This window comes from Mobula birostris, chromosome 7 (assembly GCF_030028105.1).
Source record: "Mobula birostris isolate sMobBir1 chromosome 7, sMobBir1.hap1, whole genome shotgun sequence".
Lineage (NCBI taxonomy): Eukaryota > Metazoa > Chordata > Chondrichthyes > Myliobatiformes > Myliobatidae > Mobula > Mobula birostris.
Window position 1 is genome coordinate 20976542 of NC_092376.1, and position 27627 is coordinate 21004168.

Below are 27627 nucleotides of genomic sequence, written 5' to 3' on the forward strand. Positions count from 1 at the left end.
CACACGCTGCGAAGTAAACCACACAGCCCCTTTTTGACTGTAAATTCTTAGTGTTCACTTACACCTTGCTCAGCGCTAGAAAACAGATGGCTTTACTGGATAATACAAAAGAGTATTTAAAGCGACATTGTAGCAAAACAAAAAAAAAATCAAATGCTCAAACATTTGGGCTGAAGTTAAAATCAGTTCAAGTCCACAGCTAAATCAGAAATACTTTTCCTTGTTTTTTTTTGATACATCAGCTATCGAAAATGTTTTATTTTCTTCTATTAATATACCTGACAAAAATTAAATCTGCTAGTCCCTGACCATCTCAGAAGAAATTCCAGAATGTCAGAATAAGATTACATTCTTCATTTCTGGCTACACTTCTTGGGTAATTCCTAAAATACCCTTGCATTACGTGAATTAATTTCTATTTTCTAGACTGATTAATTGGAATTTAATTTCAGCAAGGTTTGAACTATAGATAAGATCAGAAAAGTCTTAAAAATCACAACAAAATGCAGAAGAATTGTGTTGACTTTCTACCACACTGTTACAGATATGAAGAGAATCAAAAAGAATTTTATTTCAAACATTTAAAATGAGGGCTCTCAGTGCATACAGTATTGTTTTCAAAACATACAATATTGTTTCCAAAAAAATTAAATTAGAGTCCGAATATGTACACTGTTATATGGTGACAATTTTACAATAGTCGCTTAATCCCTGTAAACCACAATGCATCATCTGAAATATTTATTTAAAAAAAAGTCATGAAAATTAAGGCAAATAAAAAGGTAAATACAATAACCCAGAGTCCATTCCAATCACACTGGGGTGAAAAATGATTGTCCCAAGAGACTCTCCATTACAACAAATGAAGTCACCAATACAGATAACCTTTTTTTTTTACAAGCAGTTCAATTCCGGTGACTATGACAGCACAGTGCAGTGCATTTCCTTTATCCCTTAACACTATTATCCAACTCTCACATGTTGATTATGTTGCCATTTCTTCTGGAAGAAATCAGTTCAGAGTGCATTTCAGAACTATCAGTACAGCTTTCATTTTCCACATTGTGGTCCAACCGCTCATAATGTGCACTACCATTGGCAGTAAATCCTTTCTCCTCTTTTCTCATAAACACAGGCAAATTTGCCACTGTTAAATTGATATCCTTAAAGGCATGCAGCAGAAAGATGCCCACTATGATGGTGACGAAACCACTCAATGTGCCAATGATGTCATCGTTGTCCATGTGATACCATTCTTTGAAAAGGATAGCTGAACACGTCAAAACAGATGTAGTGAAGAACACGTAATAAATGGGAGTCACTAAGGATGTGTTGAAAATGTCAAGTGCTTTGTTCAAGTAGTTAATTTGGGTGCTTACACAAGCAATAAGGCTCAGAAGGAGGATCCATGAAAGAGAGTTGGTAAGGATGGGCTTCCCAGCAAAGAGTTCCTTTATGGCAATACCAAGGCCTTTCACACAGGAGACAGATAGGGCACCAATTACAGAACAGATGGTTATGTAAACCAGGATGTTTGTCTGTCCGTGACGAGGACCAACAACAAATATAAGGATCAGGGAAATTATGATGACAAAAGTCGCGAACACCACAAAACCTAAAACCAGAATGGAAAAAAAAAACACCATTAGGGAATTAGGCTTGTATTCAGAAGTAAAATACTGCAAATACTATCTGCATATCATATGGCATCTGTGGAGAGAGAAAGAGTTAATGGATTCGATGCTGAGTCCTGAAGATCACAATATGCTTTTCCTCAAGCTTTCAGCTCTGTTAGGAGAAAGATCACAGGTGGCGTTCGAGGAAAATCGAAGTGACAGAAGTAGAGAAGCCATTAAAATCAATTAATGAAGTGTAGTATATTGAAAATTTTAATCACTGCAACTGTAAAACAAGTATGAATTCCTGAATGATAGAAAGGGAGAATATAGAAGACTGGGTGTAGCATCTGCTCCTTTTTCTCTCTGTAGATGCCTAGTCCTGCTGCCAGTAATTGGCACTGTCCCCTGGGTCAGGAAACAAGAGAGATTTTTGATTTATTACTTCATGTCCTTGGGTACTAAAGCCAATTACTGAACCTCAGCTGCTGCCATAGCTGAGATCATCTCAAATCATTTGAGAGTAACATATCAAAGAATCAAACTAAACATCCTTTGATCCATTTTTTATAATGACAACAAACAATGCCTTTATCATTACAGCAAATAACATTGCAACCTTTTCTTTAACTGTCCAAGTGGAACAAATAACAGATTCTTTCAGTTCTTCTGTTCCCAAAGTTAACATCACTCATTGCCTCCGATACTGTGCGTACACTAAAATCTCAGAATCAAAGACAAAGGGCAGTTCTATTTCATTTCAATGCTATGTCAAAGCATACACCCTGCTCCTCAGTACTCAGATATTAAAAAATATTTCTCACTTTTAAAATTAGTCTTTTTGGCACAATTGTTTATTTCAGGGCATTCAATCTTCTTGAAAATTATCCCAAAGGCACTCCTTACTAAATCACAAGGGATACATCTCCAACTAAACTGGAAGCTCATTGAACACTTTGACTTCAGGCGCAACAGCTTTCATCATAAGCTTTATTGTGGCAAGATGCTGAAATCTCACTCTGGAATAAATAACGTAATAACAATTGACATGTTCACTATCAAAACTAATTTGTTTTAAGGCTTTAATTTCCATAAAGGAGGAAAAAGCAGAGGAGAAGCTGAACTTGGAGAATGCAATTTCAACAAGTGGCTGTCCGTGTAAAGAAATCTCATCGACAAGTTCACAAATTCGCATTTTGCCAATTTTAAGCCCTGCTCCAAGTCAAAAGGGTAAGAGAAAACTCCAACCCTTAAGCATCACTTCCAACTCGCTACCTGGCTACTGTCCACACCTAAACCAAACTCTTCAGTCTTCAGTAAGTCAAGCAGCACCTGTGAAGGCAAAAGGTGCAAGTCAACATTTTGGGTCAGACCCTGCAGCAGGACTGAGGGGAACATAAAAGATTGCCAGTATAGAGTCATATGGGTGTGATAAAGGATGGTAGGTGATTAATGGGCCAGATGGGAGGGGATGATGGGTGGATAGAACCAGGTGGGAGGAGGAAAGTTGGGTGGACAGATGAGCACGTGTGTAGGAAGAGAGCACCCGGGGACCTGGACTCTCTTAGTTTTGATTAATGGTAGGCTTTTAATGTTCTACCAAGATGACAGATTAAGTATTTGTTTGTTTTTTTCCTACAAATTTCTTATTCTTTGTTATATAATATTCCTATTTCTGTCTGTTGAGGATACATATTTGCCTTCACTTGTCTTTTACTTTTCACATATCTGCAAAAGTTCATAGTCATTCTATCTTCCTGTTTAAGATCAAATTCTGGATCTTCTGTCAAGTTTCAAAATATTCCAAATCTTCATGCTTGCCATTTCTTGAAACTTTATATGCTATTTTATTTATATAAATTCCGTCAGCCATGATTTATCACTTTTCCCCATTCGGTTTTGCGTTTTAAGCTACATATTTTTTCAAATCATGGATATTTCTTAAATATATTTCAATGCAAGTTCCCAATAACCACACCCAACTTGCCCTCATACCTTTGTTATTTTCTTTATATAGATGCATCACAGAATCATTAAGACTGAGTTTGATAGTGATGCTGTTCAATGTTCAAAATTATGGTTATTCCATTTACAACAGGATTTAACTTTTTCCATCTCATACTAAGCAATTTAAAATAGCCTTGTCTCCAGCTGCTCTATGCATTCTTCATCTTATTGTCACCATTTTTTCCCACCTGATCTACATTTGGATTACTGTGTTATCTATTACAAGCACCTTACATTTTATGACTCATTCTGTGTCCAATACCACAACTACAAAACATTTAACTTTGGCTTTAATCCAGTTCCAAAATTCTAAGTACAGCACAATCAATCATTTGACTATATGTAAATAGTTACTTGAAAACTGTGCACATCATAACCACAGTCAAAATAACTACCAGTATACAAATTTTACAGCTCGTTAACTCATCAAAACATTCTGGGAAATAACCCAAACTAAAGTTAGAAAAATCCTGACAAAGAAAAATCAAAGGCTTTTTCTAATTTTCCTCCTTTTGACAATTTTGTTAGCAAAAGACAAGAAATAATATAAAATGAATTTGTATTTTATGGTACTTCACACAATTTCAGCACTTTCAAAGTGCTCTATAACCAATTAAAGCTTTTAAAATGGAATCAAGGCCAAAGATGCAACATTAGGACAGCAGCAGACAAAATACAGACTGAAAGTTTCTATTTTTTGTATTACTGTTTATAATAACCAGATAATATGTTTTTGGGAATATTGGATAGATAAGGCCTAAAGTTTTAATCAGGTCTCCAGAGGAATTCCTGCTATCTTCTTGGAATACTGTCCTGTACGAAGAGAGGACAGTTTAATCTCACAATTAAAAGTCATCAACACCACACCCTGCACTGGAGAACCAGGGCTGAAGAACAGCTTTTATCCTAAAAGTCTGGAGTTTGTGTTCAAAATCCTTAGAGTGGGATTTTAAAGCCATTATCTCTGACCTACGATTAGAATGTTACTGCCAAACAGAGACCAATGCTGAACTAAAATAACAGCCACATAAGTAGATGAAAATATGTGCTATACCTGGATCTTTAAGTTTCATGGCCATTGCGTGTATCGTTTCCACCTCTTCCTCTTGTGGTGCATGTATTACCATGACAGTTGAACCAACAATACTTAGAAGACAACCAAGTTTTCCATGGAGATTAAGCCTCTCATTCAGGAAGTAAGATGACAGAACTGCACTGTGGAAACACAACAGCCAATATAAAAAGAACTGTAAATGACACACTCAAAGTAGGTATTGAAGCATATATTTGCTGTAGCCATGGCTATCATCATGCTAGTCACAAATGAAGTTCAACAATTGCTCAATGATCTCTCCTGGCACCAAAGAACACTAACAACAAACCGAAACCTGCCTATTCCTTGAATACTTACAAACTGGATTAAGCTACTGGTGATCTTCCTTCCCGACAAATGAAAGGTGCCTTGCAGGCAATATAGATCCTAATATAAAACACATAAACGCAGACTCTCCAATAAATTACAAGGTCAGAATGCACAAGCATAACTTGGAATATATTTTAAACAATTTTTTTAATATACAAGTATGGTAAAGAAATTCAGTCTTATGTGCTGTATGACCCGCAGCAGGAAGGAATGCACCTTGCAGTCCGGATGACTACATCTGCATGAAATGCCACCAGCTTGGTGCTGGTAAAGGCAGATACTCCAACTATGCAGTATTTAGATGAACACTCAAAAAACTTTGGCATTAAACAGTGGACCCAACCTCCAGGCTGCGGACCAATACATTGCCGCAAAGAATGCAGTGGTGCAGTAGTAGTCGGAACGCGCCCAGCACATCTTGAAGAAGAAAGCCGAAATAAACAAGCTAATTAATTAGGTGCTGCCGGGGCAATGTATCAGTGCGCGGTCCGGAGGTTGAGGACCACTGGCATTGAAGGCCATGGGCCAAGTGTTGGAAACATATATTCTCAATGGCTGGCATGGACATAGTGGGCCAAAGTTCAAAATTGAAAGTAAATTTACAATCAAAGTACACATGTACATAACACGGAGAAACATACCCTCGGGGTCCTCCAAGAGAGAGGGAGAATGATGAACCCAATCAGACGGATACAGTTAATTACAGGGAACGACTATGACCAAGAGCTAGGATAAGAGGCTCTGAGTGTCCAGTGTGTTGGTGTGGGAGAGCGTTTTCCAGCATTAAAGGTTTACGAGTCCACCAAGCAAAGTTGAGGTGCTATTCCATCCCAGTGGATGAAGGTGAGATTACTTCACCAAGCACAGATGATGTGGTCTTTTCAACCACTGATTCACAAGCCACAGCGATTCGCCCTGGAGAGAGTCGTCATACTCCAGGTCAGACGAGAGATAACCCAGGTCAGGTTTTAGACCACAGTACCCAGGTAGATCCTTCGCATGATGGCGGTGGTGAGGAGGTAGAGAAGAAGAGGAAGTTCAAGTAGTCAGCAATGGCAGGTGAGAAGGCTTGGCGTGTATTTGATGAGGATATCAGTTTGATGTTGGAGAACACTCTCAGGGGAACATCAAAGAGAAAGTTGGACATCTTTTTCAAACCCTTCAGTAGTTGCATAGACACCTGAAGAGCAGACTATCTGTTGGATGGAAGTGACCAACAACTCTGATAGAGGCAGATGCCAAGTTTTTAAGCTCACCAGTGGAAGGTGGTGCTTTAGCACTGCTGGCCCACCACCTCCAGGGAGTCTTGATCATAAGCGGGCCGAAACTCCTGAAGACAGGTGGCAGATCAACTGATGATCCCACTGGTGATAGCACAGGACAGTTAACATCTTAGTCCACGTGTATTTTTAACTCTGTCACCATATACTACCCTGAGATTCATTTTCTCACAGGCATTCACATTAAATACAAAAAACACTATAGAATCAATGAAAAAAAACACACAATACAAACAACCAATGTGCAAAAGACAATACTGTGCAATATAAAAAGAAAAATAAATAAAGCAATAAATATCAAGAACAATAGATGAAGAGTGCTTGAAAGCGAGTCCATAGCTTGTGGGAACAGTATAGTGTTGGGGTGAGTGAAGACGAGTGAAGTTATCCCCTCTGGTTCAACAGCCTGATCGGACCCATGGCCATGCACTATTGATTCTACATCTGCACGGTAACAGCTAGAAAATGTCATATAACTCAAGTCCGCTCCACTATTACTGTTGATCCTGTGCCTGAAGTCCACTCGGCCACAAGATGCCCATTAGAATGCAAGACAAAACAAGCTGTTTAATCTGCATGCTTGTACTGACATTCTATGGTGTCAGGACTGACACTTACCTTGGTGCCACTTTCCTGTACCAACTCCATATTCCTTGTATTTTAAAATCCAAATATGAAAAAATTCTTCTCACCTTTCCAAATCTCTCCATGTTAGAAAAGAATTTGCAACAGTCTCCATAGAGAAACTTCTGCTCAGCAGTTCCAAACAGCTGACTACATAACCTGAAAAACTGCCCTTGCCAGAGGAACGTGCCTCTCCTCAGCTGCCCTGTCAGTTCTTCTCAAAATCTTTTAAATCTCAGATCACTTCTCATTTCTTGTTAGGTTTAAGTATAGACGAGCATTACTCAATTTAGCACAGCAATGTCACAAGTCCAACATAATGATCTGTTGGTGCATCTCATTACCTGATATCATTCATAATTTCACATTGCCAATAATCCCAATTAAATGCTTTTCACTTATTGCTAATTCCTAAATGCTCTTGAAAAATGTCGTGTTGAGCCACTTTCTGAAATTGCTGGAGTGCTTCCAGTGATGGTACTTCCATAAAGTTTTTGATTCAGTAATACTGAAGGATATACAGTATTATCATTCAAGATAGTGTGCAACTTGGAGGGGAAAGTACAGTTCTACAGATCCTATTTGCCTGCTATTGCTAACCTCATTGGTGGTAGATGGTAGCGGCTTCGAAAAGCACCGTCAGAATCGACTCATCTGATGTCAATATAACGCACTGCACGCCCATGGGGAGAGAATGACAGAGGGGGGTTGAACTTCTTGAGCTGACAACACTGAAATCATCAGAGTGGGGAGACTGAAGACACACACTCATCATTTTAGGAACAGCCTTTTCCCCTCTGCCATCATATTTTTGAATGTTTTACGAACCCATGAGCACCACCTCACTATTTTCCTTTTTGCACTACTTATTTAGAGCGTAGTGGACACAACTCAGCACATCCTGCAAATCAGCCTCCCATCTAGGACATTGTCTATACTTCTCACTGCCTTAAGTATAGCAGTCATTAATCAAAGACCCCACTTGCCCTAGAATTCTTCAACAATTGCCCATCATCAGAGGATACAACAGCCTACACCAGGCTGAAGAACAACATTTATCCTGCTGTTATAAGACCATTGAATGGCTCCCCAGCACAAGATACACCTCACAATCTACCTCGTTATGACGTTGCACCTTATTGTCCATTTGCTCTGTACTTTCTCTGTACCTGTTGCACATTGTTCTCCGTTTTGTTACTGTTTTGCCTTGCAACTGTATATAATTTGATCTGTATGAAGGGTATACAAGATACCTTTTCACTGCATCTTGGTACATGGGACAATAATAAACCAATTGCAATGCCTCTACTTAGTTATTTATAGATAGAGCACGGGACAGGCTCTTCCAGCCCAACAAGCTGCACCGCTCTGCGACCCGCCTACTTAAAACTTGCCTAATCACAGGACAATTTACAATGAACAATTAACCTACATAGAAACATAGAAAACCTACAGCATAATACAGGCCCTTCAGCCCACGATGCTGTGCCAAACATGTACTTATTTTAGAAATTACCTAGGGTTACCCATAGCCCTCTATTTTTCTAAGCTCCATGTACCTGTCCGGGAGTCTCTTAAAAGATCCTATCATATCCGCCTTCACCACCGTTGCCGGCAGCCCATTCCACGCACTCACCACTCTCTGCGTAAAAATCTTACACCTGACGTCTCCTCTGTACCTACTTCCAAGCACCTTAAAACTGTGCCCTCTCGTGTTAGCCAATTTAGCCCCAGGGAAAAAGTCTCTGACTATCCACACGATCAATGCCTCTCATCATCTTATACACCTCTATCAGGTCACTTCTCATCATCCGTCACTCCAAGGAGAAAAGGCTGAGTTCACTCAACCTATTCTCATAAAGCATGCTCCCCAATCCAGGCAACATCCTTGTAAATCCTCTGCCCCTTCCCTCTACAGTTCTGACGAAGGGTTCTGGCCCGAAACGTCGACCGATCTTTTCCACGGATGCTGCCCGACCAGCTGAGTTCCTCCAGCGTGTTGTGAGTGTATCCTTGTAAATCTCCTATGCACCCTTTCTATGGTTTCCACATCCTTCCTGTAGTGAGGTGACCAGAACTGAGCACAGTACTCCAAGTGGGGTCTGACCAGGGTCCTATATAGCTGTAACATTACCTCTCAGCTCTTAAACTCAATCCCACGGTTGATGAAGGCCAATGCACCATATGCCTTCTTAACCACAGAGTCAACCTGCACATCAGCTTTGAGTATCCTATGGACTCAGACCCCAAGATCCCTCTGATTCTCCACACTGCCAAGAGTCTTACCATTAATACTATATTCTGCCATCATATTTGATCTACCAAAATGAACCACTTCACTTTTATCTGGGCTGAGCTCCATCTGCCACTTCTCAGCCCAGTTTTGCATCCTATCAATGTCCCGCTGTAACCTCTAACAGCCATCCACACTACCCACAACAACCCCAACCTTTGTGTCATCAGCAAATTTAATAACCCATCCCTCCACTTCCTCATCCAGGTCATTTATAAAAATCACAAAGAGTAAGGGTCCCAGAACAGATCCCTGAGGCACACCACTGGCCACCGACCTCTATGCACAGCATGACCCTTCTGTGGGCAAGCCAATTCTGGATCCACAAAGCAAAGTCCCCTCGGATCCCATGCCTCCTTAGTTTCTCAATAAGGAACATATTTAAGGAGCTTTTGGACAGAGAGGAAACTGGAGCACCCAAAGGAAACCCAAGCAGTCACTGGAAAAACATACAATCCCCTTACAGACTGCACCAGAAATTAACTCTAAGCATCCCAATCTGTATTAGTGTCATGCTACTGCGGCGGCCCATTATATTGAAGGGCAACTGAACACAAAACATTTATTGGCATTTTATTCTGTGATGATCAACATCAAGGTTCTTACCTTACTAGGACGCTGAGGGCTCCCAACGGTGTTACTAATGTTGCCGGAGCAAAAGCATATGCAGCAAAGTTAGCAGCTTCTCCAGCTCCCACTACAACAACGAATAAAGGGTACAGTTAAACATCAATGTCTTACTCATCATAATCTGAAGTTTGCAGGCTTTGAATAGACTCTTCTCGGGCTTCCAGCCGGGTACTGGTATTGATTATAACCAGAATTTCACTGGCAAACTCTGCCATCTTCATCAGGGATGATGCCTGGGCATATCTAGTCCAGTAGTATTTATACCCCCTTCCCATACAAGTTTTCCACTCTCCCATCTTGTTTACAATTGAACTCCAGTTCTTACTTAGAGTGAGAACCTTCCTCTAATCAAAATTCTTTTTCTCTAGTTTTATTTCAATGGTTTCCTCTACCAGGTGGTCCCAAAAGCCATTGTATAGCATAGTAGATTTGTGCCATTGAAGACAATCCTATGGCCATTGCGAATGTAGTGTTCTGCTACCACCGATTTCTGTGGGTAACCCAAATGGATACACATTCTTTGCTCTTTGACATGGGTTTCCACCGTGCGTCCTGTCTGGCCGATATACACTGCTCCACATTCAGAGGGAGTCCTGTAAACCCCAGCCGACCTGAGTCGCAGGTCATCTGCAACCCGCATAAACTGTGATTTGAGCTTTCTTACGGGTTTGTGGATGGCATTAATTCAGTATTTCTTCAGGATCCTGGCAATCCTTCCAGAATCCTGTCAACTCTTTTACAGGCCCAACTGATTCCCTTCACCTTGTTAAAAAGGCTGACCAGAAAAACTAGGAAAACTAATAATGATGAGGAACCTGTCACTACCACCTGTCTTCCCTATATTTCCAGTTTCTGGAAGGATGGCCATGGACCTGAAGAATTACCTAATTTACTTTACTTTATTGTCACCAAACAACTGATATTAAAAGTCTACAATCATCACAGTGATATTTGATTCTGCGCTTCACGCTCCCTGGAGTACAAATCGATAGTAAGTATTAAAAATTTAAATTATAAATCATAAATAGAAAACAGAAAAGGGAAAGTAAGGTAGTGCAAAAGAAAACGAGAGGCAGGTCCGGATATTTGGAGGGTACGGCCCAGATCCGGGTCAGGATCCGTTCAGCGGTCTTATCACAGTTGGAAAGAAGCTGTTCCCAAATCTGGCCGTACGAGTCTTCAAGCTCCTGAGCCTCCTTCTGGAGAGAAGAGGGACGAAAAGTGTGTTGGCTGGGTGGGTCGTGTCCTTGATTATCCTGGCAGCACTGCTCCGACAGCGTGCGGTGTAAAGTGAGTCCAAGGACGGAAGATTGGTTTGTGTGATGTGCTGGGCTGTGTTCACGATCTACTGAAGCTTCTTTCAGTCTTGGACAGGACAACTTCCATATCAAGTTGTGATGCACCCTAGAAGAATATTTTCTACAGTGCATCTATAAAAATTAGTGAGGGTTTTAGGGGACAAGCCAAATTTCTTTAGCTTTCTCAGGAAGTAAAGGCCTTCTTGGCAGTGGACTCTGCTTGGTTGGACCAAGTCAGGTCATCCGTGATATTGACCCCGAGGAACTTAAAGCTTTTGACCTGTTCCACTTGCGCACCACCGATGTAAATGGGGTTGTGCGGTCTGCTACTCCTTCTGAAGTTAACAACGAATTCCTTCGTCTTGCTGACGTTGAGGGATAGGTTATTATCTTCACACCATGCCACCAGGATCTTAATTTCCTCTCTGTACTCAAACTCATTATTACCCGAGATACGGCCTACAATTGTGGTGTCATCAGCAAACTTATATCGAGTTTGATGGAAACTTGGCTACACAATCATGGGAGTACAGTGAGTACAGCAGGGGGCTGAGTACTCAGCCTTGTGGGGCACCGGTGCTCAGAGTGATTGTAGAGGAGAGCGTGTCCCCTATTTTTAAAGCCTGGGTCCTGTCTGTGAGGAAGTTGAAGATCCAGCTACAGATCTGAGTGCTAAGGCGCAGGTTCCGGAGCTTAGGAATCAGTTTATTTGGAATGATGGTATTAAAGGCAGAGCCTGAAAAGGAGCCTTACATATGTGTCATTATTCTCCAGGTGTTCTAAGAAGGAATGTAGGGCCAGAGAGATGGCATCTGCCGTTGACCTGTTGCTCTGGTAGGCAAATTGCAAAGCCTCGAGGTTGACAGTAGGCTGTGGTTGATGTGTGCCATAACCAACCGCTTGATGCACTTCATAGCAATTGATGTCAGAGCCACAGCTCAATAGTCATTCAGGCATGCCACCTTGCTCTTCTTCGGCACCAGGATTATCATTGCCTTCTTAAAACATGAGGGGATCTTAGACTAAAGCAAGGAGCAGTTGAAGATGTCAGCAAACACTCCAGCTAGCTTGCTTGCACAGACCCGGAGAACCCGTCCCGGGACGCCATCTGGGCCCGTTGCCTTCCTTGGATTTATCTTCAGGAAGGCCCTTCTAAAGTCCTCCTCGGTGACGATAAATCTCGATGCCACCAGGTCCGGTTCATCCGGAGGGAGCGGGACGCTCCTCTTCTGTTCGAATCTTGCATAGAATACGTTAAGTTCATCAGGAAGAGAACAGCCATAGTTATTGATATTCCCAGCCTTTTCTTTGCACCCAGTGATCTCATCTAGACCCTGCCATAGTCTACTGGCATCCCTCTGGTTAGCCTGGGCTTCCAACTTGGCTCGATTTTGCCTCTTGGCACCTTTAATGGCTTTCCGGAGTTCACGCCTGGATTCTGTGTAGCAACTAGTATCCCTGGACCTAAAAGCCGCAGCTCTAGCCTTCAAAACGGACTTAACTTCATAATTCATCCAAGGTTTCTGGTTAGGAAATACCCGGATCTTCTTGCGAGACACACAGTCCTCTGTGCATTTCCAGATAAAGTCCGTGACAGCTGATGCATACTCATCGAGGTTAGCTGCCGAGTCCTTGAATACTAACCAGTCCAACCATTCAAAGCAGTCACAGAGGACCTCATCCGTTTCCTCCGTCCAACAGGACACCACTTTTGACACCGTGACCTCCTGCTTCAGTTTCTGTTTGTAAGCCAGGAGGAGGAGTACGGCCTGATGGTCCGATTTTCCGAAGTGAGGTCATGGGACGGAATGGTAGGCATCCTTGACTGCTGTGTAGCAGTGGTCAAGTATATTCAGGCCTCTAGTAGGGCAGGAGACATGTTGGTATAACTTTGGCAGCGCCTTTCTGAGGTTGGTCTGGTTAAAGTCCCCGGCTGTAATGAGCAAAGCCTCCGGACACCTGGTCTCAAGTTCACTGATGTTGGCATACAGTATGTTCAGAGCACACTCCACGTCCGCCTGGGGGGGGAATGTAGACCGCTGTCAGTGTGACCAAGGTGAATTTCCGTGGCAGATAGTAGGGACGACACTTCACCGACAGGTGTTCCAGGTCCGGGCTGCAGGAGCCTGTCAGTGCCACAGTGTCCGAGCACCACGCAGTGTTGATAGGTAGGTAGACACCACCTCCCCTCATCTTGCCCGAAGACACCGTGCGGTCCATCCAATGGATCGAAAATCTCTCCGGTCAGATGGCACAGTCAAGGGTGGCAGGGGAGAGCCAGGTCTCAGTGAAACAGAATACACAGCAGTTCTGCATCTCTCTGCAGTAGGCGAGTCTCCCTTTAAGATCATCCACCTTGTTCTCTATGGCTTGCACATTAGCTAGTAGGATGGTGGGCATAGGGACCCTGAAGCCCCTCAGCTTCAATCTGACCAGCAGCCCAGCTCTTTTCCCACACTTCCTCGGTAAATAGTGCATCTTTCCAGGTTTCCACCGATGCAGTGTGTTGTTGGCAGCTCTTTGAGGTTGGTGGATGCGTCCCGCGGGGATTGATCGGCAGGTCACGTCGTCGGGCGCTCCGGATCGGGCCAAGTGACGGGGGAGGCTCCGCTGCCACTTCTGGCTGCCGAGGGCCCGGGCTGTCGATTGGGTCGGGCCACAAAGCTGACACTTAATCCCGGAGGGCCAGGCTCCTGGCTGAAACAAATCTGTGAGCCGCGTCATGGTTGCGGAGGCCTCCACTCCAGCTGAGCCTTGGGCTCGATTTCCGAGGTCGGCGGTGGAGGCCTCACTTCCAGCAGCTGTGGATGGCCACCAACGGGGCTTTACGGTCGTCGCTCTGGGGAAGCGTCTGGGGCACCTTGAGGTCTCCGACGTCACTTCTGTGTGGTTGTCTGCTCTGGAGAGGTGCTGGTCGGAATGGGCCGTGTCTCCAAGCACTAGGGCACGGTAGCAGGCCGCGGGCTCTGGGAACATGGTGGGCCTCGGACCAGGCCTTGCTGGTCGGGTCCAGGTGCGGTTGGAGTTTAAGCAATTCTGGCGCAGTGATCTCCAGCTATGTCAGTAGCTTCGCCAGGGTGTTGTTGATCTTGCTAGATGTAGCAGATTGGAGGTTTAGAAGGGTTTCTTGGGTATAGGATAGTGGAGAGGGCAGTTTGCTCAGGAGAGCACACGCAGTCGCCAGATACCGACGCCATCTGATTTTGATTGTAATAGACCACATTTCACAATGGCCATAGGATTGACTTCTCCGGCATAATACTGTGCCATGCCAACAGCTTTTGGGACCGCCTGGTAAAGGAAGTGATTGAAATAAAACTAGAAAAAAAGAATTTTAACAAAGACAAAGGTGGTAAGAAAGAACTGAAATTCGACTGTAAGCAAAGTGGGAGAGAAGAAACCTGATTAGGTGAAGACTAACCAATCAGGAGGGATGGACTACAGGGGTATAAATGCTACAAGACTAGACATGCCCAAGCATCATCCCTGAAGATGATGGCAGAGTTAGTCATCGAAACATTGGATATAATCGATACCTGTACCCAGCTGGAAGCCCAAGAGTTTATTCGTCATATATGCCAGGAAAGCATTAGATCCTTTTGCAAGCTTTATCCACAAAAACAAATTATATATTATGAAAAAAAAACTGGCTATCAGTGATAAAGCTTAGGATACATGTATGACATCCCGACAGCAGCCGGGATGTGGATTACAAATTACAGCAGGAGATCGAAAAGTTGTGTCAGAAGGGCAATGTCATGATAATCATTGGGATTTTTAACATGAAATTGGGAAAAACTGGACCTCAAGAGAGAGAATTTGTAGAATGTCTAAGGGATGGCTTTTTAGAACAGCTTGTTGTTGAGCTCACTAGGGGATCAGATGTGCTGGATTGGGGTGATGTGCAGTGATCCAGAGGTGATAAGAGAGTTTAAGATTAAGGAACCCTGAGGGAACAGTATGATCACAATATAATCAAGTTCACCTTGAAATTTGAGAAGAAACTAAATTCCAATGTGTCGGTATTTCAATGGAATAAAGGAAATTACAATGGCATGAGAAGGGAACTAGCCAAGGTTGACTGGAAAGAGACACTAGCAGGAAGGACAGCAGAGCAGCAATGGCTGGAGTTTCTGTGAAAAATGAGGGAAATGCAAGACAGATACTTTCCAAGTAAGAAGAAATTTTTGAATGGAAGAAGGACACTATTGTGGCTGACAAATGAAGTCAAAGCCAAAGTAAAAGCAAAAGAGAAGGCATACAAGGAAGCCAAAGCTAGTGGGAAGATAGAGGACTGGGAGCTTTTAAAAACTTGCAGAAGGAAACTAAGAAAGTCATTAGGAAGGAAAAGATGAATTAATGAAAGAAAGCTGGCGACTAATATCAAAGAAGATGCTAAAAACTTTTTTTTAAGTATATAAAGGGTAAAAGAGAGTTGAGGGTAGATATAGGACCAATAAAAAATTACACTGGAGATATTATAATGAGAGACGCAGAGATGGCAGAGGAACAGAATGCATATACTGCATCAGTTTTCACAGTGGAAGACATCTGCAACATATCAGACATTCAAGAGTGTCAGGGAAGTGAAGTATGTGCAATCAAAATTACGACTGAGAAGGTGCTCAGGAAGCTTAGTGGTCTGAGGGTGGATAAAAATCCTGGACCTGATGGAATGCACCCTCGGGTTCTGAAAGAAGTACCTGGAGAGACTGCAGAGGCATTAACAATTATCTTTCAAGAATCGATAGGTTCTGGCATTGTACCGGATGACTGGAAAATTCCAAATATTACTCCGCTATTTAAGAAGGATGGGAGGCAGCAGAGAGGAAACTATAGACCTGATACCAGTGGTTGCGAAGTTGTTGGAATCGATTGTTAGAGATGAAATTACAGGGTACCTGGAGGCACATGACAAGATAGGCCAAAGCCAGCATGATTTCCTGAAAGGAAAATCCTGCCTGACTAACCTACTGCAATTTTTTGAGGGAATTACAAGCAGGGTAGACAAAGGAGATGCAGTAGATGTGCTGTACTTGGATTTTCAGAAGGCCTTTGACAAGGTACTGCACATGAGGCTACTTAGCAAGATAAGAACCCATGGAATTACAGGGGAGTTACTAGCATGGGTGGAGCATTGGCTGATCAGCAGAAAACAGAGAATGGGAATAAAGGGATCCTATTCTGGCTGGCTGCCAGTTACCAGTGGAGGTCCACAGGGGTCGGTGTTGGGACCACTGCTTTTAACGATGTATGTCAATGATTTGGACTATGGGATTAATGGATTTGCGGCTAAATTTGCTGATGATACAAAGACAGGTGGAGGAGCGGGTAGTGTTGAGGAAACAGAGAGCCTGCAGAGAGGATTAGAAAGTTTAGGGAAATGGGCAAAGAAATGGCAAATGAAATACACTTGTTGGAAGGTGCATGGTCATGCACTTTGGAGGAAGAAATAAACGGGCAGACTATTATTTAGATGGGGAGAGAATTCAAAATACAGAGATGCAAAGGGACTTGGGAGTCCTTGGGCAGCATACCCTAAAGGTTAACCTCCAGGTTGTGTCAGTGGTGAAGAAGGCGAAGACGAATGCAAATGCAATGTTGGCATTCATTTCTAGAGGTATAGGATATAAGAGCAGGGATATGATGTTGAGGCTCTATAAGGCACTCGTGAGACCACACTTGGAGTATTGTGTGCAGTTTTGTGCTCCTTATTTTAGAAAGGATATACTGATATTGGAGAGGGTTCAGAGAAGATTCACGAGAATGATTCCTGGAATGAAAAGGTTACCGTATGAGGAACGTCTGGCAGCTCTTGAGCTGTATTTCCTAGAGTTCAGGAGAATGAGGGAGGGATCTCATAGAAACATTCCGAATGTTAAAAGGCCTGAACAAATTAGATATGGCAAAGTTATTTAGCTTGGTAGGGGAGTCTAAGACAAGAGGGCATGACTTCATGATTGAAGGACGTCTATTTGAATAGAGATGCAGAGTAATGACTTTAGTCAGAGGGTGGTAAATCTGTGGCATCTGTTGCCATGAGCGGCTGTGGAGGCCAAGTCATTGGGTGCATTTAAGGCAAAGATAGATAGGTTTTTGATTAGCCAGGGCATCAAAGGGTATGGGGAGGAGGCATGGGAGTGGAGATGACTGGAAGAATTGAATCAGCCCATGATTGAATGGCCTACCCCTCCTCCTATATCTTATGGTCTTAAGGCATCCTCTCTGAGGTTTGAAACTTGCAGAGGATTTTTCAATGAAAATGTGAAATCACCAGATTTTTACAACATAAAAATTACTTGGAATGCAATAAAATGCCCTAAGGTGCTTCATAGTAATGTTATCAAACGAAAGCTAATGCTAAACTATATGAAACAGCATTAGAGCAGATCACAAAACAATTGGGCCAAACAGAATTACAATAAAGGGAAAAGAGAAATGGAAAAGCAAAGTTTTGCCACTGATTTCCAGAACTTAAGGTCTTGGCTACCATCAGAGAGCAGAACGAGAATAGCATAGACATGTTGGAGTATTACAGGATTAGATAAAATATGAAATAAATTAATAAAAATATTTAAAATAGTCAAACACTGCATTAAATTTACACTGGCACCCGATAGAATATTTTTAAAAAATTGGCCAATATCAGGGCACCTTGCTTAACATCATAAATTGCAAAAGACCAAGATCAAACAGTAGTCAAATTTGGGCACATATCTTGCCTTAATTTGGAAAGACCTTAAATTGCCACAGAAATTACTCCATTCCTAATCGTGCAGGTTACATTATTATAGAACTAACAATGCAAAGCTCCTTTAATAATGCAGTTATAAATTGGCAAGTTAGCTAAGTAAATAACTGAGGACTGAAAACCGGACCCCTAGGCCTGAGTCGACGTAGTAGTAAAAACCAGAATTATTCCAAGTTCGATGTCCAGGTTTTGTAAGTAAGTTGATTACACAGCCAAGACATTGACATTTTAACATGCTTTAGTGTTCCTGAATTAAGTCAACCTGGATGCCCATTGGGGTAAAGGTGCCAAATGAAACATTATTGGAAGAGAAAATTAGGCATTTGAGCAAGGCGCTCAAGGATGCTAATGAATTATTTCAAGAAATCGATGCCTTCAGGGGGAATGAAATGACAAAAAGAGAAATGAAGGTAGTTCATAATTTGGAACACACATTATTCCTCTTGCACTCACTTGACAATAGTCCAGCCCACCATAGCCATTCTTTAAGATATGCATGTCCTCCCTGACCTAAATCAACGAATATCAAGGAAAATAATCAATTATTTCAATGATGAGAAACTGCTGCAACAAAGACATAATATTATCTTAACTAACAACAAATGATTCAATATAGACCAAAGTTTATAGCATGTTGATCTTTCTGAATGATCAGGCTAAAGACTAATTAAGTGAGCCACCACAAAAGGCATTCCAGGAAGTAATTAAACCCATCATCTATGTACAAACCCCATTTCCAGAAAAGTTGGGACATTTTCCAAAATGCAATAAAAACAAAAATCTGTGATATGTTAATTCACGTGAACCTTTATGTAACTGACAAAAGTACAAAGAAAAGATTTTCAATAGCTTTACTGAACAACTTAATTGTATTTTGTAAACATACACAAATTTAGAATTTGATGGCTGCAACACACTCAACAAAAGTTGGGACAAAGGCATGTTTACCATTGTGTTACATCACCTTTCCTTTTAATAACACTTTTTAATCATTTTGGAACTGAGGATACTAATTGTAGTAGATTTGCAATTGGAAATTTTGTCCATTCTTGCTTGATATAAGACTTCAGCTGCTCAACAGCCCGTGGTCTCCGTTGTCTGATTCTCCTCTTCATGATGCGCCATACATTTTCAGTAGGAGATGGATCTGGACTGGCAGCAGGCCAGTCAAGCACACGCACTCTGTGTCTACAAAGCCATGCTGTTGTAGCCTGCGCAGAATGTGGTCTGGCACTGTCCTGCTGAAATAAGCACGGACGTCCCGGGAAGAGACGTCGCCTTGATGGCAACATATGTCTCTCTAAAATCCTAATATACACCTCAGTCAATGGTACCTTCACGTACATGCAACTCACCCATGCCGTGGGCACTGATGCACCCCCATATCATCACAGATGCTGGCTTTTGCACCTTTCGCTGATAACAATCTGGATGGTCGTTTTCATCTTTGGCACGGAGAATTTGACGCCCGTTTTTTCCGAAAACTAGCTGAAATGTGGACTCATCTGACCACAGCACACGGTTCCACAGTCTTTCGGTCCATTTGAGATAAGCTCGGGCCCAGAGAACTCGCCGGCATTTCTGCATAGAGTTGATGTATGGCTTCCTCTTTGCGTAATACAGTTTCAAGTTGCATTTCTGGATGCAGCGACGGACTGTGTTGAGTGACAATGGTTTTCCGATGTACTCTCAAGCCCAGGTAGCTATAATTGTCACAGTAGCATGACGGTTTCTTAGGCAGTACCGCCTGAGGGCTCGAAGATCACGCACATTCAACAGCGGTTTCTGACCTTGCCCTTTACGCACTGAGATGTCTCTGAATTCTCTGAATCTTTTCACAATATAATGTACTGCAGATGTTGAAAGACCTAAATTCTCTGCAATCTTGCATTGAGAAATGTTCCTTTTGAACTGACTAACAATTCTCTCACGAATTTTGGCACAAAGGGGTGAGCCACGACCCATCCTTGCTTGCAAAGACTGAGCCTTTGATGGACGCTACTTTTATATCCAGTCATGATACCTCACCTGCTACCAATTAGCCTGCTTAATGTGGAGTCTTCCAAACAGGTGTTACTTGAATATTCTGTGCACTTTTCAATCTTATTTTAACTCTGTCCCAACCTTTGTTGAGTGTGTTGCAGCCATCATATTCTAAATTTGTGTATATTTACAAAATACAATTAAGTTGGTCAGTAAAACTATTGAAAATCTTTTCTTTGCACTTTTGTCAGTTAAATAAAGGTTCACGTGAATTAACGTATCATAGATTTTTGTTTTTATTGCATTTTGGAAAATATCCCAACTTTTCTGGAAATGGGGTTTGTACAAACTAGTGAATTAAGGGAACAGGAACATGCTAAGATATACACAAAGACACATTTAAATTCTGGTAGAACAAAACAAGAAAGCTACGATAGGTGCACAGGATCCCTGGATTGACAGATTGCAAAGTACAAAACTAAAAAAACTGACCAATACCCAAAAGGTGTAGATTATTTGCCAGATGGTATTTTAACCTGTTCAGGAGACCAAATTTAAGGAGGATTCTAAGACTCAAAGAAGGTACAGAGATCTACTAAAACAGCCCTAGGAGTGCAAGGCATTAGTTATGTTGAGACATTAGTTAACCAGCTATTTATTGTCAGAGCTAAAATATAGCTTGGGAAAGATTTACTAAAAGTTTCCATTATCACAAAGGGGTTTGATGGAACAAGTATGATGATGATTCTGGCAAGAGTTGGATCAGAAACCAGAGGGCATAGATTATGAGAGAGCTATCAAAAGAAAAAGCAAAGAATGGAATGTATGGCAAGAGCACAGTAGTGTAAATTTGTGCAGTTGGTTGTTTTTATATGGATTCAATAGTAACTTTCAAATGAAAATTGGAAATAGTTGAAAGGGAAGAAGTTGCAGCATACATGGAAAGGAAGGAAATGGGATTAATTATATACGTAAAGACCTGCCAAGCAAAATGGCCTCTTTCTGTATTGCATAACTCTATGAAATGAATACTTATTAATTTCCCAGAAAGAGATACAAAGGCAGAGTACAGCATATTTTGATGCAAAAAAAAAACAGGCACACTATGAAGCTTCTTTGGCTTGAATGATTTTCATCAAACATCCATATTTATAATTACAAGCAACAGTAATATAAAAACAGGTCATATTACTATTGAAAACAAGTTATATTACTGTAGGCAAATCCACTGCCACACGGAAATAGAAGTGGATTTTAAATAATTCTCCTCACGTACTGTTGATCCCTAGCTGTTGAGGCAATGAAGCAGGGGTAAGAACAGTGATCACTTAATTCACATTATAACATTACTGCTGGGCTATTTACCAAACAGTATCTTACCTGCTCTCATTGACCCTTTTTTGGCCAGTCTGAGAAGGCCTTTCTTTTTTAGGATAAAACTCCCTCCAATAAATATGCTGGAGCTAATGGCTAATACCAAGCCTAGGTAAAAATCATATTTTCCTTTCTCCTGCCCCATTCTTCTTGGTGTCCGCAAGCAGAGAGTTTAACGCATTAAATACCAAACAGAAGAACTGCCACTGGGATGAACACAACCTGGTACCGGCAACAACTTGCGCTACAATTGAAGAGAGCATCAATTAAAATATTTCAATATGCAAATTTCTCAGAAATGCCTAGAATGTCTAAGACACATTTCCCCACAGTATGTTTGTTTTACATCATGTACCCTTTGTCATAAACTTGCATTTTGCCTGGAGTTATGCAATCAAATAACTGCTATAATGTACCAATCACAAACAAGAGAAAATCTGCAGATGCTGGAAATCCGAGCAACACACACAAAATGCTGGAGGAACTCAGCAGGCCAGGCAGCATCAAGGGAAAAAATGTAAACCGTCGACGATTCGGGCCGAGACCCTTCAGCAGGACTGAGCCCGAAACATCGACTGTATTCATTTCCATAGATGCTGCTTGGCCTGTTGAGTTCCTCCAGCACTTTGTGTGTGTTGCTATAATGTACCATCAGGTTTCAGGCATTCTGTCAAGCTGTTAAGTAAATAATTTGTAAGACTCAGAACCATTATTTTACAGAATTAGAAAGATGTATCTTCAAAGTTTTCTTGTGCAATTGCTAACACAAGAAGATTTCTTTTCCAGCAAGACAACGACACCAAGCAAATACCCAAAGCTACACAGGAATGGCTTAAAAGCAACAAAGTTAATGTCCTGGAGTGACCAAGTCAGAGTCCAGACCTCAATCCAATTGAGAATTTGTGACTGGACTTGAAAAGGGCTGTTTACTTACAATTCCCATGCAATCTGACAGAGCTTGAGCAGTTTTGTAAAGAATGGGGGAAAAACTGTAATGTCCAGATGTGCAAAGCTAACAGAAACCTATCCATACACTCAAGGCTGTAATCATTGCCAAAAGGAGCATCTACTAAATACTGACTTGAAAGGGGTGAATACTTATGCAATCAATTATTTTGTGTTTTATATTTGTGGTTAATTTAGATCACTTTGTAGAGATCTGTTTTCACTTTGACTCGAAATAGTCTTTTTCCATTGATTGTGTCCCAAAAAAAAAAGAAATTAAATCCACTGTGTTTCAATGTTGTAAAACAATAAAACATGAAAACTTCTGGGGGGGGGGGGGAAGCAGGTGAATACTTTTTATAAGCTCTGTATATAAAGGCCTTCGAAAAGTAGCCAGGATATGGGATACAAAAGGTATGTCAAAAGAGCACTATTACAATGGTCATGAAGGATTTCAATATGCAGGTAGATTGGGAAAATCTGGTTGGTGCTGGATCTCGAGACAGAATTTATACAATGCATACAAGATGGCTTTTTAGAGCAGCTTGTGACCGAATCCATTAGGGAGTTAGTCTTTCTGGATTGGATGTTGCGTAATGAAGCAGATTTGATCAGGGAGTTTACAGTAAAGGAACCCTTAGGAGGCAGTGATCATAATTTAAAAGAATTCACCCTGCAATTTCAGAGGGAGAAACTAAAGTCAGATGTATCATTATTACAGTGGAGTAAAGAGAATTACAGAGGCATGAGAGAGGAGTTGGTCAAAGTTGATTGGAAGGGGATACTAGCACGGATGATGGCAGAGCAGCGATGGCTGGAGTTTCTAGGGGCAATTCAGATGGTGCAGGAAAGATACATTCCAAAGATGAAATATTCTAAAAGCAGGATGTCACCACTGTGGCTGACAAGGAAAGTCAAAGCCTACATAAAAGCAAAAGAGAGCATGTAATAGACCAAAAATTAGTGGGAAGGTAGAGGATTGGGAAATTTTTTAAAAACCAACAGAAGGCAACTAAAAAAGCCTTAAGGGGGAAAAATGAAATATGAAGGTAAGGTAGCTAACAATATTTTAAAAAATACCCAGAGTTTTTTTTTTCCAAATATATAAAAAGTAAAAGAGGAGCAAGAGTAGATATTGGACTGCTGGAAAATGACGCTGGAGAGGTGGTAATGGAGGACAAGGAAATGCGAGATGAGATGAGGATAAGTATTCTGCATTAGTCTTCACTATGGAAGGCACGAGCAGCATGCCGAAAGTTTGAGAGTGTCAGCGGGCAGAAGTGAATGCAGTTACTATTACGAGGGAGAAGATGACTGGGAAACTGAAATGTCTGAAGGTAGGTAAGTCACCTGGACCAGATGGACTACACCCAGAGTTCTGAAGGAGGTAGCTGAAGTGAAGTGAAGGCACTAGTAATGATCTTTCAAGAACCACTAGATCCTGAATGATTCCTGAGGACTACAACATTGCAAATATCACTCCACTCTTCAAGAAAGGAGGGGGGGGCAAGAGGGTGGAGGCAGAAGAGCAAAAGAAAGGAAATTATAGGCCAGTTAGCCTGAGCTCAGTGGTTGGGAAGATGTTGAAGTCGATTGTTAAGGATGTGGTTTTGGGGTACTTTAGAGGCACACATGATAAAGTAGGCCAAGGTCAGCATAGTTTTCTTAAGGGAAAATCTTGCCTGACAAATCTGTTACCGGAGTTCTTTGATGAAATAAAAAGCAGGATAGACAAAGGAGAATTGGTGGATGTTGTGTACTTTGATTTTCAGAAGGCCTCTGACAATGTGCCATACGTGAAGCTGCTTAACAAGACAGAAGTCCATATTACTCGAAGAAATATACTAGCATGGATAAATGTCTCCCTACCATTCATTGCAGACAGTTATCAGGAGCAATGCATATGCAGGGCCCTTAGTATTATTAAGGATCCCACTCACCCATCCAGCATCCTCTTTGACTTTCTACCATCAGGCAGGACATTATGATGCATAAAAACAAGTATGGTCAGGATGAGAAACAGTTGCTTCCTCCAGGCTATTAGGCTTCTGAAGTCGAGGTCACATCGTATTCAAAGTGTCACTAGTTAATCTGTTCCGTACCTTCCAATATTTAAAATTAATGCACTCTAAACTAGTTATTTATGGGATTCATCTGTAAATTTTATCCGTACCTTCATAAGTCATCATGTGTCGTGTGCTATGTGCACATGTGCTTTACACCCTAGTTCAAAGAAACCTTGTCTCATTTCTGTAAACATTATATGGTTATATACGTTATATTCATGTGTATTGTTAAGCGACAATAAACTTGACTTGACTTGGAAAGAGCATTGGCTGACTGGCAAGAGAAAAAGAGTGGGAATAAAGGGAGCCTTTTCTGGTTGGCTGCCAGTGACTGGTGATGTTCCACAGGGGTCAGTGTTGGAACCACTTCTTTTTATGGTGTATGTCAATGATTTGGATAATGGAATTGATGGCTTTGTGGCCAGGTTTGCAGATGACACTAAGATTGGTGGATGGGCAGGTATTGTTGAGGAAGCAGGGAGGCTGCAGAAGGAGTTGGACAGATTTGGAAAATGGGCAAAGCAGTGTCAAATGCAATACAGTGCCAGGAAGTGTATGGTCATGCACTTCGGTAGAAAAAATTAAAGGTTGACTATTTTCTAAGTTGAAAGAAAATTCAAAAATCCGAGTTGCAAAGGGACTTGGGAGTCCTCGTGCAGGATTCCCTAAAAGTTAATTTGCAGATTGAGACAGTGAAGAAGGCAAATGCAATGTTAACATTCAATTCGAGAGGACTAGAATATAAAAGCAAGGATGTAATGCTGAGGCTTTATAAGACAATGGTAAGGCCTCACTTGGGAGTATTGTGAGCAGAAAAGGGTTCAGAGAAAGTTCAGAAAGATTCCGGGAATGAAAGGTTTATCATATGAGTAATTGATGGCTCTGTGCTTTTTACTACCTGGAATCTAGAAGAATTGGGGGGGGGGGGGGGGGGGAATCTCATTGAAACCAACTGAATGCTGAAAGGCCTTGATAGAGTGGATGTTTCCTATAGGGTGGTAGTTTGGTGGGGAGAAATTCCAGGACCAGAAGGCACAGTCACAGAATAGAAGGGCGTCCATTTAGAAAGGAGATGAGGAGAAATTTCTTTAACCAGTGGATCGTGAATCTGTGGATTTTGTTGCCACAGGTGGCTGTGGAGGCCAGGTCATCGGGTGTAGTCAAGGTGGAGGTTGATAGGTTCTTGAATAGTCAAGGCGTGAAAGGTTAATGGGAGAAAGCTAGAAAATGGGGTTGAGAGGAAAATGGATTAGCCAGGATGAAATGGTGGAGTAGACTCAATAGGCTGAATGGCCTAGTTCTGCTCCTGTGTCTTATGGTCTTAAAAGATCATCTCCCTTATTCTGTATGTTTCATGCATTCAAATATAACACTTTCAGCCCTGTTTTCATCACCCTTTTTGATTTGATGTCTAACACGTGTTAACTTGGTTGAACTACCCTTTCCTTTCTCTCCTGTAATAAGCATCCTTCTGAGTCTTTATTTTGCAGGTTTCTTTTGTAGTTGGAATTGGGTGATGCAGGTAGAAAATGCTTTATACAAATTTCAGGGTGTGGACAAAACTTAACCAGCAATTGTGGGAATAAAGTTCACAAACACACATTTACAATCCCAATTGTCTATAATGTACAGTAAACCACCAGCACAAATTTAATGGGTGGATGAATGATCCACAGATAGAGAATCGCAAAATATGACTAAACATTAATCCTGCTTGACTCACCAACAATGATTGCAAAAACGCAGAAAGGGAACAAATTATGTCAATACATTATTTAATTGGAAAGAAGAACCTTCTTTTTTGTATTACTATAAATCCCTAACTATATAGCAAATAATGAAGACTCGTTTATTAGCTTGTCTATCAAAAAGTATTGTTCAGAGCTTCTAACCCACAATTTACATTAAAATGGCTACTACTGACATTCAGTGTTACTTGCCAAACACAAATACCTTCCTCATTCCACTTAAGTCAATTTGGTGTCTTTTCCACAATCCAAAAAATTACTGAAAGTTCCAGTCTCTTTAGTCAGATTATTATGTACTTAAGGAATCACAACAATCCTAACCCCAATCCCCAAGGAAGTTCATATCAGGAGGCTTTGTAATGAACCCTAGCTTCATAACAACCTTCATCATGTGAAAATACTGCCAATTATTTTTACCACCTCAAGAACTACTTCAGCTCCCTGGGGTTTCTGTGTTTTGAATTAGTTAATTATGGAACAACTTACTAAACTTTGTTGAAAATTCAAATATAAAATTTTGCCAAAGTTACTTTCATCTACAAAGAAAACTCTCAACAAGTTTCACTCTGAGAATCATTATTTATTAATTTCAGGTAACTTTTAGTATTTACAACTGTAGTCACTAGGTCGCCAAAATGAATCAACCCATGAACACGACTTCACTACTTTGCTTTTGTTTTGCACAAATTATTTAATATATTTTTCTTATTGTAATTTATAGTACTTTTTATGTATTATACCGTAATGCTGCCGCAAAACAACAAATTTCATGACCTGATTCTGGTTCTTCCTGCATGTAATAAAATTTCATGCAGTATGGAAATTCATCATGTGTAGGCAGTACAAACAGCAAAGATAATTATTGGCAAATTTATAGGAGCTGCAGGTGTAATGCCTCCATTACAGAGAAAACACTGACAGCTGTACATTTCCACAAAGTTTCCGCGTGACCTACTATTTCCACCTACAGAAACATAGATCGAAGGAATAACATGTATTTGTTACATAGCACAGTAGCCCTGCCTATTAAATGATTGCTTACTCTAGTCAATTAAACCCATTTGTAATGTATCTATTGATGTTATAAAGAAAAATTAATGATATTTCACTAGACTTATAATGGGCAACTGAATTTTATACCCGTCAAGAGGAGGGTGAAGATTTTCCTAAACATACTTCTGTGAGCAACTTGTGAATTCCACACAAAATGCTGAAAGAACTCAGCAAGTGAAGTAGCATCTATGGAGAGAAGTAAACGGCTGTCATTTCAGGCAGACACTTCAGTCCTGATTAAGAGTCTCAGCCCCAAATGTCAGCTGTTTATTCCTCTGCATAGATGCTACTTGACTTGCTGAGTTCCTCCAGCATTTTGGGGGTGTGTTACCCTGGATTTCCAGCAACTACAGAATCTCATGTTTCATAACTCCTCACTGGGGACCTATCATATTTTCAGTATATGTCATACACAATTCATCAGGTACTGTTTTTACTGGATAAATTCCTAAACATGCATACTAGACCACTCCTCGAATTCATGACAAATACTAGTTTTATTTTTATTAAAAACATGATTCATATACAAAGCATTG

General features: G+C 41.2%; 1 protein-coding gene across 6 annotated transcripts in view; it reads right to left on the reverse strand.

Annotated features, from left to right (window-relative positions):
• Window positions 1–547: 547 nt before the first annotated feature.
• The window catches only part of nipa2 (NIPA magnesium transporter 2), a 61102-nt gene continuing 34022 nt past the window's right edge, over window positions 548–27627 (reverse strand). For 2 of the 6 annotated variants that reach the window (XM_072262717.1, XM_072262718.1), the window contains 5 exons: window positions 21286–21523; window positions 18376–18432; window positions 9850–9940; window positions 4678–4838; window positions 548–1615 (listed from right to left, as the gene is read on the reverse strand). In XM_072262717.1, the coding sequence (XP_072118818.1) occupies window positions 975–1615; window positions 4678–4838; window positions 9850–9940; window positions 18376–18432; window positions 21286–21424 (1089 nt within the window). In that variant the 5' untranslated portion in view covers window positions 21425–21523 and the 3' untranslated portion in view covers window positions 548–974. Of the gene's footprint in view, window positions 1616–4677; window positions 4839–9849; window positions 9941–18375; window positions 18433–19277; window positions 20036–21285; window positions 21524–27627 lie in introns of those variants that run through there. The other 4 variants (XM_072262715.1, XM_072262720.1, XM_072262719.1 and 1 more) reach the window with 4 other exon arrangements.